The 14,824-nt window shown below is 36.3% G+C and overlaps 1 protein-coding gene across 1 annotated transcript; it reads left to right on the top strand.

The window, feature by feature from the left end:
* The first annotated feature begins 3,470 nt into the window (after positions 1 to 3,470).
* LOC123533939 (DNA-directed RNA polymerase II subunit RPB11-a-like) lies at positions 3,471 to 12,779 on the top strand. The gene is made up of 4 exons (XM_045315929.2): positions 3,471 to 3,565; positions 8,701 to 8,790; positions 9,704 to 9,878; positions 10,423 to 12,779. Exons 1-4 carry the CDS (start codon positions 3,513 to 3,515, stop codon positions 10,456 to 10,458), a joined length of 354 nt encoding a protein of 117 aa, XP_045171864.1. The 5' UTR covers positions 3,471 to 3,512; the 3' UTR covers positions 10,459 to 12,779.
* Positions 12,780 to 14,824: the final 2,045 nt, after the last annotated feature.

Here is a 14,824-nt window from a genome sequence, read left to right as displayed (position 1 = left end):
TGTTAATTACAGGCGCACGTGAATTTCGTGCAAAACAGCTATTGTGGGACTAATGACTTCACGGTTGATTGATTTTTTAAAAATTTTACACGTGAAGTTCTTCAAGTGTAATGTGATATGAAAAACACAAGTGATTTATAAATTAAAGTTTTTAAATAAAAACTACTCTAGTTATAAAACTGGATAGTTTCTTTTGCTGCTCAGTATATTTTATGCGAGGCTCGCCTGCTTAACGCTGTTCCATGAAGTTGAAAAAGAAAATGTGCAATGGGCATAGGAGAACTTTGTTACTTTTGATGAGGTCTTGTTCTACTTTAAGAGTACGAAGAGAAAACTGGACCATTTAACTAGATAAAAATCTTTGGCGTCTTTTAGCATTGCGAAGTGATTTATTACTGTCACGGATTTCAAATCGAACATTTCTTAAAATGAACTGTAGATCATTGTTTATGTTTGTTTGTTTTGCTTTGTTTTTTGTTGTTTTTGTTTGTTTGTTTGTTGTTGTTCAAGTGTTTAGACTTTTCAGTGTTGGACTACCTTTGTATTTACTTGATAGCAATTCCTATCCGTGTTGCGAAAACGCTTTCGAAACTTTGCACTGAATAAAGTTTAAGGTTCCAGTCCAGTAAAGGTTCCCATAGTAAACCGATGCACTGTTTGGGGAGTCAGATACTTTGACCGTGCTTTAACACTTTAACACTTTAACGACTCGACTTTTTACATTTAGAAGCACTTACCAACATTTTACCTTATCACAAACTGTAAAATAGGCAAAGCAGTCTTAATGTATGGCTAAGTCATCCAGCACTATGCGCAAGTTCTCTCCCAAGGGCGTTGTTTTAGGTTCCTCTTCTAGAGGCAATGGCCCTCGTATTTTAGAGAGAAGAAATAGCCTTGTTGGTTGCTCATTTCTAAGTATTCAGAAGGAAACTGTACATTACTTTCGTATTTGGTGACAATCTAAGGAAATACACAATAAAATATATAAGAAGATACTTTGGACGCATAGAACGCAACTAAACTAAAAATAGAAGACTTGGTTTAATAGCGTTTGTTCAAGACTTAATTACACTGTTTTTGATACTTTAAATTTTGGAGCACCAAATCAGAAATCAGCAGAAAAACAACAACATTGTTTTTCCACTGCAATATGGCTTCAGGAAGTGAGATCATGAGAATCCCAACTACTCGAATTAACAGACGATACAATAGTAACATTAAACCTGTCAAGTAGAAAGCAGACAGACGTTTTCGTCATGAAATAACCAAATCATCCGATATTTAGTGCCCCACAGTCTTGGTAACTCAAACTCTACCAAATATAAGGCAAAGCCAACCGATAAATATAAACCGTACCCTATATCTTATATCTGCACAGAAACAGTTGTTTCCATTAGGGAAACACCTGAAACTGTCAACGGAAAGTCCGGTGGCCCTTAATACTCTGTCCTTTGTCCTGCGTTGTTACTATACTAGAGAATATGTTCAAAATCCAGACTCTTCGCAGATAACACTGTCGTCTACATGACCATTTCTAGTGATATAGACTGTTACAATCTCCAACAAGACCACATAAACCTCCAACTGTGGGAAAATACATGGTGCATGCCACTCCATTCTGCAAAAAAAGCCAAGTTATCTCCATTTTTAACTCCATGGTCTGATTTTGCAACCTGTTCAATCGGTAAGTATCTTGGATGCAGCTTTCTAAGCAGAAATCTCAACATCTTCTCCGTTACAGTAAAGGAAACAATTCCGCAAGACTTTTGTCAGATCCAAAGTCGTATACACCTGCACAGCTTTGGACCCTTAATTAACACAAAATTGATATCTAGAAACAAGGGATGGTCCATCGACGAGGAGTCCGCTTTGTAAAAAAAACCGGTATCACGACAGACAAAGTGTATCTGACATACTCCAGGAACTAAATTAGAAGTCACTACAAGGCAATAAAAGAGGCACGTTGCACTATGCAAGACTAAAGATTAATAACCATCAAAACAACTTATTGCCTTCTTCCACCACTACACAGAACACGTTATCTTCAGCCATTACAATCATACCAGCCGATCGTACCGCATTTGAACACTCATTTTCATCAGCTTTTCATAAGTTAGTAATAAGCTAACACCTTGATGGTTCACTCAGCTGCGAAAACTTAGTACAACTGCGTTGACTTATTTATATAACCGCGTTATTCATGTATTTCGAAATAAGTTGCATGCACTAAGAGTGATAATATTACAACGAGAAAAAGAAAATGAAAATGGACTGTCCATCATTCAATTTGGGCAGTATCATATATCATTCGAAGGGCGTTCAATGAAAATTTACATCCTTTGGATGTGGTGCCACATTTTTAATTTTGCCTTTTGTCAGTTTTTGCGATATGCAGGCTCTATAACTTCGGGTCTCCTCTCAGCCTGACGGTAATTTTTAGTTTGTTTAGTTCTTTTAATTGTTGTCTCGTTTAGGGCTAGTCCGTTATCTCAATTTGGGACCATACGCCACTTTTCATAGAAATGCACTTAAGTTTATCATTGAAGGATCCATACACCGCCATATGAACATATCGTGCTGTCTCTAAATTACATTTAAGTACGTGTAACATATTCAGATGTTGAGTTCTGTTCAACCCGTGGCTAGAGGGTATGCTGATTGTAGCATGCACGTCCACTATTGTCCATGAACAGGCTCAGTCAAAACGAACTTGCAACATTTTCGTATTTGTTGTGTTAGGCGAATTATGAAGTTTACACTTTTTCTGTTTTATAGGATTTACACATACGTATATTGTTTTTGCCCTGTCCGTCCGTCCGTCACACTTAATTTCCGACCATTTGACTTAGAAGCTTCAAACTTTATAGGATGGTAGGGCTTATAGAGTAGACGACCCTATAGTTTTTGGGGTCACTCTATCAAAGGTCAAGGTCACAGGGACCTGAAAATGGAAAACTATTTCCGATCAATAACTTGAGAACCACTTTATCCAAAGTGTTGAAACTTCATAGGATGATTGAGCATGTAGAGAATATGACCCCTATTGGTTTTGGGGTTATTCTGTTAAAGGTCAAGGTCACAGGGGCCAGAACATGGAAACCCCTTTCCGATCAATAACTTCAGAACAATTCGACCCAGAATGTTGAATCTTCATAGGATGATTGGACTTGCAGACTAGGGTACACTTCTATCGGTAGGCTCTTTATGGAAGTGTACGAATAAAATTCCAAAGAGTCCTTTCTCAATAACATTTTGAGGAGACGAGGTATTTGATTTCCAGCTTAATTTGTAAGAGGATACTTATAGGAACCCATAAATAACTGGCAAAATTGCACGATCATATTGTGATAGTATCGGATATTCTAGAAAATGTTGAAATAACGTTCTCAAAGAAGGCCGGTTAATATAATAAAGAGCAGTATGATTTTCTACCACGACAACGATCTTATTTATATTCGTAAATGATTAACACCAGCCCATTTAACCGGAAGTTTCACCACAAATTTTCGAAAATGAATGCTCCTCCAACTTTCGAGTCATTTCTCCTCTTTGAAGGAGAGAAAAAGTACGTTTTAAGCACAAAACGATAGTTCGATAATTATTCAGTGTTGCACTGTAGCCAGGATATTTAGTCTAATTAGTATTTTTTAAAAAGTTTCGTACTCAAATTTACTCGTACCAGTTAACACTCAACCCTATCCATAGTGGGCCTGTACCAGCAAGTACAATTAATTCAGCAAACCCTGAAAATATAAATGTTGATCTCTAGGTCAAGTTTAGAACTGGGTCATGTGAGGTCAAAAACTTAAGTGGGTTGGCCAGTCTGGTGAGTGATGTAGGGCAAAGAGCTTGTGAAAATGTCCCTTGTATCTCGTAGAGCTATAAAAACAAATAAATCGGCAACTTGAAAGGCATATAGCGCAAATCTCACCAACATCCTGTGACAGGGGTCACGCTGTCGATCGCCACTTGAGCCATTTGCGACAAAAAATTAAATGTGGCTCCGAAATTTTCTAATTGGCGAAAATGGCCCGAAGCTATATCTTTCTGCAAAACTACGAATATTGCCAGTTTTACGAACCAAAAGGTGTGAAAAATCGATAATCTGTGTAGACACAACATCCGTTATTGAAAGGGAAGGAGCCAATTTGCAATTATTTTTTTGATCAGGCAGTTAATTGGTGTTAATTAGATTATTGAATAACAAACTGGATAATTATAATCATCATTTTGTGCACTTGATACGATTTTATGAGCAGTCGGCCGTTAGACAAATTTTGTATGATTGCCGAGGGTTAGTTTGGGCAAAAACAAATAAAAATGCTTTAGACAAGCAGAAATTGTAAGTATTGTATAGCTATGATGATAGAAAAGCAATAAAACATAGGTATTTTATCAAATATTTAATTCCAACTTACGTTTTCCGAATTTGTCACCCATTTTCGCGACCGTGATTTTCAGATATTTCTGTCATTTCTGACGAGATTTTTTAGTGCAATCTTAATAAAAAGCCAATAAAAATTCTACATTTAAGAAAAATATGACAACTGTTGAAAAAGGAGCTCTTATTTTGAAGTATTTTTCGAGAATAAAACGGCATCGAACCCCACCCACTTATAGGCAATGTGCAAAATAAGACACTGTTTTTTTTAAACATTTTTTTTTTTCTTTTTTGACATCTTTATTTTAAATGTGATTTTCAGAATTTTTTTATTAAATGGCAGATGTTTATAAAAATGATAATTTTAGAAATTAACACAAATTGATTTTCTAAATAGCTTTTTAAAGGGTTACTAAGAAATATGTTATAACTACATTAATTTCTTGAGTAGTATGAGTACTTTGGTACATATAATGTAGTCCTACAAGAACGTCAATGCTATGCGCTTCGCCGTTGTTGGCCTCATAATTTTATCTTAGGAAAAAGCAGTGGCTCAGAGAAAAAAATTCCCAGTGTGACCCCTGCTGTGACAACTGAATGAGATCTCGGTGTAAGCGTCTGTTGATTACAATTGATCAATTCGGCAAACCCTTTGAAATAAGATTATTTTAGGATCGTTTGTTTATAATAATAATGGTGTTTTTTTAATGCTATAAGTAATTTCTACATGGGGAAGGAATGAATTTATGATTGGAAGTCTTAGAAAACGACAGTTGTCATTTGAAAAATGGACTCGATTCGGTTTATTACACGCCGGGGGTACCGCCAGTTTATACTTCAGTTGATTTGATCACAATTTATCAAGTCGGCAAACGCTTTGAAATAAGATAACGCGCTAACATGAGATGATGCAGGATAATACCCAGTTGCCAATCTGTGTATAATATTTCATAGTTCTTTGTATAGGGCCATCATGGCCCTCTTGTTTTGGGGTTATCTTAATAGAAAACAGGAATATTAAAGCATGTAAGTGGTTTCATGTCTAATCAAATTTTCATACAGTAGAGGTAGTACCTAAAATTTTTATTTAAGAAAAACTCATCAGTAATGAAAACTGGCTTTACTACGAAATGACTTATCTCTAAGTTTTTAGCTCGACTTTTCGAAGAAAATGTAGAGCTATTGCACTCGCCTCAGTGTCTGCGTCCGCGTCATCGTTGGTTAATGTTTTTGATAGAGTCAGATATCTCTGCAGGTTTTTTTTTTCTAGAAAGTGACACCGATAGTCGGTGACTTCCCCTCGGAAAAATATTCCCAAAAAAATCAATTTACCCCAATCGAGTGGCAAAAAAAATCCAATTTTATGTTTTGGTAATATTAAATCCCAGGGTTTTCCCGGACGCAGGTTTTCTGCGTCCCTGACATGTTTTTACTGCTTTGAACTCTCATTTTTTAGTGCCTCTGCGTCCACTGGACCCGCAAAATCGGTCACGAAACTCCTTTGCACTGAAGCCTCCTTTACGCAGATACCCATGTATAATGCGCAGTTTTTTTTACCCCCGGGACCACCCCCTAATCGTGGGTGCGCATTATGCACAGGTATAGACGATTTTCCAACTTCAAAACAAGTTTTGTTACCGATGTTCGCCATTTTGGTAAAGGGAAACTACTCTCCGCACTAACTGTCACCCCTAAAATCTAAGATTGCTGTTACGTTCCGTAAAAGATCAAATGGTTTATTTTTCTTTCAAACAAAATTAATTTCATATCAATTTAAAAGTATTTTGATGAAAGAAATATTAATAAATCACAAAAATTATGATACTAATTAAGGATTGAGTATTATCTTTAACCTAGATCAAACTGTGAACAACATAATTGACACGAGGTGACACTTTGATTGCTGGTAATTACTGGCTATTTGATCGTAACAAAAAGACTATTACACCTTTTGTTTTCTGCCTGAATTGAGAAGCTCATTTTGAAAGATAACATTCTGAAATATTGAATCAGCTGCTATCTAAATTAAAAAGATACAAGTTCATTCGGTTAGGGTAAATTTTTATAGTAATAATGTCCATTTTCAAAATCAGTAATTTGTGGACCCCCCCCCCCCCCCCAAAAAAAAATTATTAGGGACGCTTAAGTCCATGGACTCCCAAATAAAAACCCAAGGGAAAACCCTGAAATCCACTTTAAAATCATTGCATCATTAATAGTTTGACGTACAGCAACGGGGTAGGCAACTAGTCAAGACGGTGATTACACTAATTTAAATAGATGTTTTATTACGTCACGGACAATGTGTCCCAGCATTCAACGCTCGCTATATACGACTACAGGAACCAATTGCACATGCAGGGCATTCAGTTAATCAGAGGTTCTGGGTTTTGACCCGCAAAAATTAAGCAAAACTCGTATTTGACACGCACAGAAAATGCCCCATGCATTGGCTTGACCCACGGAAATTTATTTTGAGGCGTCTCCAGTTCGAAAGTTGTCTGTCAAAATCTTGGTGAATTTCAATATCATCCACCGCCACAAGCAGAAGTATGGCAGCAGGCAGAGCGTCTTATACTAATTAGCTACTGACAGATGTCAGTCACCCAATGCGCCGACTGACACATGGTTATAGTATGTCCGAGAGAATTTATTTGTTGACATTGGACAATAATGCCGCCAAATTTCCGTGTCCATGATGTAATTTCAGTGGAAAGAACATTGGTATTTTTATACTGAGTTGCAGTTGACATGAACTGTTTTTCCACTTGTCCCAGTACTGCTGACCGGTGTGCATATTAAAAGGGTTGAACTCTGCTTTTTATGTGATCATTTTTAGCTCATCTGATTTTTTGAAAAAAAATGATGAGTTATTGTCATCACTTTCAAGAGCGGTTGTTGGCTTCGGCGTTGCCTGGTTAAGTTTTATGTTTAGGTCTGCTTTTCTCCTAAACTATCAAAGCTATTGCTTTGAAACTTGGAATACTTGTTCACCATCATAAGCTGACCCTGTATAGCAAGAAACATAACTCCATCCTGCTTTTTGCAAGATTTATGGCCCCTTTTGGACTTAGAAAATATCAGATTTCTTGGTTAAGTTTTATGTTTAGGTCAACTTTTTCTCTTAAACCATCAAAGCTATTGCTTTAAAACTTGCAACTCTTGTTCTCCATCATAAGCTGACCCGGTACAGCAAGCAGCATAACTCCATCCTGCTTTTTGCAATAATTATTGCCCCTTTTGGACTTAGAAAAATCATTTTCTTGGTTGAATATTATGTCTAAGTCAACTTTTCTCATAAACTATCAAAGCTATTGCTTTAAAACTTGCAACAGATTTTCACCATCATAAGTGGACACTATACACCAAGAAACATAACTCTATCCTGCTTTTTGCAAGAATGATGGCCCTTTTTAGACTTAGAAAATCATGGGTAGGACAATATTTCTATTATACAAAAAAAATCAGATGAGCGTCAGCACCCGCAAGGCGGTGCTCTTGTTTTATGTAGGCTTCATGACATTGTTATATGCCATAGCAAAAAGTAGTAGGAACATAGTGCAGCTCTGTAGTGTGGCTAAACCTAAGGTAACCATAATAATAATATTGCCAAAAATGACAGAATTCATTTAATGATTTTCTACAATCACTGTTTTTGTCAGCCAGAAAAAGACTGAAATATTTGTACTTTCTTGCTGTATGCTAGATATGTTACAGGTACATGTATACCAGTCAGTTGTCACAAATGACAGCTATGAGTTTATGATAAGTGTATACCGGATTGCAATTTATTGTGGTTTCCCTGTCTACAAATAATTAGTGATTAATTACTGAACAAGTTTCGGTTTACTTGGAACCAGCTTTACAGCATCTGAATACTGGTAGTTCTTTATTTTTCAAAAGAGCATTAGAATTTTAAGTAAAACAGTCACTTTAAAGACATAAATATCTGAATAAACAAGTATGAAAATAAATAACATTGAACTGATTATTTTTCCGATACATCACATCAGTTTGCTAACCGATTCCAACCGATAATCTGTTGGTGTTCTCCAACCGATGTCCCATCACTACATTTATCGCTTGTACTATATCTACATAAGTTCCTTATTTAGTAATACATGTAGTATGAAAAAATGAGGTTGTATCAGGATTAATTTAGACCATAGCACATAAAATATATATTTTATTTATCAAATGAACAGTAGACTTAAACAAAATCTGTACATGCAAGCTGATGTTAAGGTGACCAACTTCTCTTTTGAACAGCTTGATCAAACAGTTTAATTAAAACTTTGATATTGATGCTATAACTTCAGGATTCAGATAGAAAAGGATACGAAGGTACCAAATGCTGCAATATTTACCATAAACAAGGAGGACCATACCTTAGGAAACATGATCTGCACGTAAGTAGCTTTCAGTAAGACCAGTCAGGAATGATCTGCTTACTTTAAACTGCTAATATTCACATATCTCAACATTTAAAATTTGTAGTAGTTAAGACAGTTTTATTTTGTGGGGCACATAGAGTTGCCCTTGCCCATCTATCTGTCTGAATTTGTGTCATGCATATCTCAAAGAGTACTTGACCTGTGCATTTCATCAAACCTCACAGGAGTGTTATTCAACACTGAAGTTTTGATTTGGATTACACATAGCCAGACCAGAGTTATGGCCCTTGACTTAGTCAAAAAAATAAATGTTTTGTCCCTTGTATCTCAAAATGTACTTGACCTAGAGTCATAAAACATAAGAGGATTGTTTGTTATATATCATGTAAAGTTGTGCACTGCATGTTTTTTTTGGGATTTTACTCAGCTAGGCCGAAGTTATGGTCATTCATTTGGTAAAAAATACACAAAGTGCTTTAAGTTTAAAGTTCGTGTTGCATATATCCTAAAAATATTTCATCTAGAGTCATGAAACCATATACAGTGACACGAGTGGTGTCTAAGGACACACATCTAGTTTGTGACTGAATTTGAGTAATGATCACCAATACTATGTGGCCATTGTTTCCACTAAGTACACTGTCTTTCTTATCCATGCTTAGCCAGTCAGAGAATGCTACATCATGTACTTTTCAGTGCTAGCATAGATTCTCTGGGAAGTGATATTATTAAATGGTTATTTGTGTCAGTGATCAGATGATGTAAGACCAGTGGTGAAATGATCTACATGTTGCACGTTTGAATACAGCCACAATGTATGATTGTTTACCAAAGATTAAAGAAATAAAATCACAAAGTTTGCATTGTACTTGAGATAAGGCTTGTAGTAAGTTAGTTATAAAGTTTAAAGTATCATTTCTTACCCTAGGCAACTGCGTAAAGACCCCCAGGTGTTATTTACTGGCTACAAGAATCCTCACCCTCTCGAACACAAAGTTGTATTAAGGATACAGACCACAGCGGACTACAGTCCACAGGAAGCTCTCACTAATGCCATAACAGATCTCATCTCAGAGGTGTCTCTCATGGAGGAGAGATTTAGGGTAAGTCTACCATAATTCAGCCTAGGTTTCTTACATCAGACAGGTTCACATGAGAAAATTAACAGAAAATATCATGTTTACACTTTTTCCTGATCTTGGTTTCAGATTTCAAATTGCAATGGTGTCTCACTTGGGGCAGGCACTTGAGATTAAGGCTCCATATTACTTAATGTTGAAAATTGTATTAACTCAATGGCAGTGGTGACTACCAGTATTTAATAATGGAATCTGGCTACCTGCTATCAAAAACTGGAGTCTAACCCTTGCATAAAAGCATCCAGTTGCCACATATTGACTTTCTTTTAACCTTTATTTTTTAGCTGATGGTTGTAAATATAGACCAAAAGTTTCACATAATAAAATTGTGCTATAATAACCTATAAGAGACGTAATAACTTCATTTCCTTTAGTCACTACTCACTGTAAACATGCCCATGTATTTCATATCCAATTGGAAACTACTTAATCATGTAAGACTGTAATTTGCAATCCTTTTTGTGTCCACTCTTTAGTCATTTCACAGTTTATTTAATTTCCTATACAGGAGGCAGTTAGAGAGAGACAAGAAGGAGATATCTGAGAACAGATAACGGTAGCAAGATGGGACAATTGTGATAGATACAGCCGCTGTATTAGAGAGAAAATACTACAGTGCATTAAGTTCATGTGTTCAAATTCTCACCAATTCTTGTTAATGACTGAAAATGAGAAGTGTTTGCAGAGAATGTGGCGGAAATTTGGTGCAAGATTTTCAACAGTTATTGTAGTTAAATTGAATCAGTAAGTCAATCAATACTGACATAGAATAGACAGGCAGGACACAGCAGTTGAAGTAACAATCATCTGTATAAAGTAACATTCTGAAATTGAGAGTAGATCAGACCTCATCACAGTTATCACTGTATCAGTTAGTCCTTCTTTTTTCACTTGATCAGTACAGATATACACAAATGCATGATTTCAAGGTACAATATCTGTTATTTTGGGGCAGGAGACCAAGTAAAAGTAACTTCTCAAGTTGCTACAAAATGAGAAAGTGAATACTCAAGGTTTCACCCATTTGTAAAAAAGCCACTGGTTTATTTGCATGTCGAATTACTGCTGGAACAGTATAATGTTTGTATTTCATTTGGAATTTAGCATTTTTGAGTCACTCTTGATTTTAATCATGTTTAATTTGAGAAACAGTTTTTCTCCCCTAATTATGTTGTAATGACACAGTTTGAAAGTTAGTTCTGTTTTTAGCTCACCTGAGCACAAAGTGCTCAAAGGTGAGCTTTTGTGATCGCCCTGTGTCCGTCGTCGTCAGCAATTTGACTGTTTTCACAATTTAGGCCCAATCTTAATGAAACTTGGTCAGAATGTTACCCTCAAAGTCTTGGACGAGTTCGATATTGGGTCATCTGGGGTTAAAAACTAGGTCACCAGGTCAAATCAAAGGAAAAGCTTCTTAACACTCTAGAGGTCACAATTTTGGCCCAGTCTTAATTAAACTTGGTCAGAATGTTACCCTCAATAAAATCTTGGACGTCTTCGATATTGGGTCATCTAGGGTTAAAAACTAGGTCACCAGGTCAAATCAAAGGAAAAGCATGTTAACACTCTAGAGGTCACAATTTTGGCCCAATCTTAATGAAACTTGGTCAGAATGTTACCCTCAATAAAATCTTGGACGAGTTCGATATTGGATCATCTGGGATCATAAACTAGGTCACCAGGTGAAATCAAAGGAAAAGCTTCTTTACACTGTAGAGGCAGCATTTATGACTGTATCTTCATGAAACTTGGTCAGAATGTTAATCTTGATGATCTCAAGGTCCAGTTTGAATCTGGGTCATTTAAGGTCAAAAACTAGGTCACCAGGTCAAGTCAAGGGAAAAGCTAGTAAACACTGTAGAGGCCACATTTATGATTATATCTTAATGAAACATGGTCAGAATGTTAATCTTGATGATCTATAGGTCACATTAAAATTTGGGTCAGGTGGGGTCAAAAACTAGGTCACAAGGTCAAATCAAAGGAAAAGCTTGTTAACACTCTAGAGGCCACATTATGACTGTATCTTCATGAAACTAAAGTCAGAATGTTAATCTTGATGATCTTTAAATAAAGTTTGAATCTGGGTCATGTGGGGTCAAAAACTAGGTCACCAGGTCAAATCAAAGGTAAAGCTTGTTAATACTTTAGAGGCCACATTTATGACCATATCTTAATGAAACTTGGTCAGAGTGTTAATCTTGATGGTCTTTAGGTCAGGTGAGCGATACAGGGCCTTCATGGCCCTCTTGTTATAAATTTGTGAGAATTTGTTTTTAAATGAAGATGTGAAAATAAAAGCGAGTTTTTTTTACATTTTTTGTATTTTTTTTTTATGTTGTTTAAATAATTCTTTGTTTCATAGTTTTATGTTACTTACTGCTGTATAATGTATGCATTTTTGCATTTAATAAAACTGGATTTATAGATTAGGAATATTGTTCAAATCTCAATGAAACTTTCTAGGTGTTTATGAAATATTTCACCACCTCCGACAAGAAAAATTTAAAAAAGACAGTTTTAAATTCACCAGTTTCCTTCTATAGACTTCATATAAATACATTGAATTTTTGTGTTTCAAAAAAGGTAGAGAAAAATCAAGCATTCCCATACAGAAATGATAATGTCTAGTTTTAATTGGTAATCATTCTAACATGCATGCATGGTCAACAGACTGGCAAATTTGTCACTGCTACAAGATCATTGTTGTACACGTGACTAAGAAATCCTATTCTGAGAATACAAGGCCTCTAGATGGTCCTTTAAAATTTTAAACTCTAGGCCAAAGTTTTCTCGACCATAGCTCTACACGACTGTCAGGGACTGCTTGAAATTCTGTTATACATATATTTTAATATGGAAACTCAATCTGACTAAAGTACTTGATCTTCTAAACGAAGATCTGAGAACGACCCATTCACATACGTCTTCTGTATATTTTGGATTTCCAGTATCTCTATTTTTATTTTAACCAATCAGACGACTTGTTCGAATGCCAAAGAGTAAGAAAAATATGCTGATATTTCAAGGCTCGAACCCGGGTCCCCTCGCTTACAAAGCAAGTGGCCTACCGACTGAGCTAACCGACCATCTGACACAATACGACATAATAATTGTAAATATCAAAAATCAAGGCTACAGGTAGATTTGCAAAATGTTGTAAGCCAAGCTCTGATTGGCTAGCGGAAGGATCGTCAGAACGAGGCCATGAATAGGTCGTTTTCAGATCCTATGCGTAGCGTAATAGGATATGTACTTTAGTCAGATTGTATGGAAACTATAAATAAAACTTTTTTATGGAAGTTTCATTTTTTAGCTCATCTGGTTTTTCTCCTAAACTATCAAAGTTATTGCTTTGAAACTTGGAATACTTGTTCACCATCATAAGCTGACCCTGTATAGCAAGAAACATAACTCCATCTTGCTTTTTGCAAGATTTATGGCCCCTTTTGTACTTAGAAAATATCAGATTTCTTGGTTAAGTTTTATGTTTAGGTCAACTTTTCTCCTAAACTATCAAAGCTATTGCTTTGAAACTTGGAATACTTGTTCACCATCATAAGCAGACCCTGTACATCAAGAAACATAACTCCATCTTGCTTTTTGCAAGATTTATTGCCCCTTTTGGACTTAGAAAATCAGTTTTCTTGGTTAAGTTTTATGTTTAGGTCAGCTTTTATCCTAAACAATCAAAGCTATTGCTTTAAGACTTGCAACACTTGTTCACCATCATAAGTTGACCCTGTACAGCAAGCAACATAACTCCATCCTGCTTTTTGCAATAATTATTGCCCCTTTTGGACTTAGAAAATCATTTTCTTGGTTGAGTATTATGTTTAAGTCAACTTTTCTCATAAACTATCAAAGCTATTGCTTTAAAACTTGCAACAGTTTTTCACCATCATAAGTGGACACTAAACATCAAGAAACATAACTCTATCCTGCTTTTTGCAAGAATGATGGCCCTTTTTAGACTTAGAAAATCATGGGTAGGACAATATTTCTATTACACAAAAAAAATCAGATGAGCGTCAGCACCCGCATGGCAGTGCTCTTGTTTAAAACTCTCCTGAGCTTTGTTCTTGGTATTATATATAATTATTCCTGTAAGTGATCTGTCACTTACCATCCTGTTTACATTTTTACTGAAACTGTTGGTCAAAATTACACTAAACTTGGTCATGAACATCCAGGTGTTGGACGGCTCTCAAGTTCCATTATATGGTCCAGTTTGGCCCCTTAGAGGGGCCACCAGAATGAACAAGAGCTGTCTCCATAGGATGACACATGCCCCCGATAGCACTTTGAATGAATAGTTATGGCCGATGTTAGAGTTTAGGACCTTTGACCTACGGACCTGGGTCTTGCACGCGACACATCGTCTTACTGTGGTACACATTCATGCCCAATAATTTTAAAATCCATGCATGAATGACAAAGATATGGACCGGACACGCCCATCAATGCACTATCATGAAATAATTATGACCTTTAACGTCTAAGTGTGACCTTGACCTTTGAGCTATGGACCTGGGTCTTGCGTGTGACACGTCGTCTTATTGTGGTACACATTCATGCCAAGTTATTTGAAAATCCATCCATGGATGACAAAGATATGGACCGGACACGAATGTACTATCATGAAAAATGACCTTTAACGTCTAAGTGTGACCTTGACCTTTGAGCTACGGACCTGGGTCTTGCGCGCGACATTACTGTGGTACACATTCATGCCAAGTTATTTGAAAATCCATCCATCGATGACAAAGATATGGACTGGACACGAAAATTGCGGACAGACTGGCAGACCGACAGACGGTTCAAAAAACTATATGCCTCCCTTCAGGGGCATAAAAATAGAAAGTATGCTAGACTCAACACTTATAGGTTCAGCCATAGTGAAAAATGGA

The sequence above is a fragment of the Mercenaria mercenaria genome, chromosome 12 (genome assembly GCF_021730395.1).
Source record: "Mercenaria mercenaria strain notata chromosome 12, MADL_Memer_1, whole genome shotgun sequence".
NCBI classification, from domain to species: domain Eukaryota; kingdom Metazoa; phylum Mollusca; class Bivalvia; order Venerida; family Veneridae; genus Mercenaria; species Mercenaria mercenaria.
The sequence above is the reverse complement of the archived record's forward strand: the minus strand, read 5'-3'. Positions and strand labels throughout refer to the sequence as shown.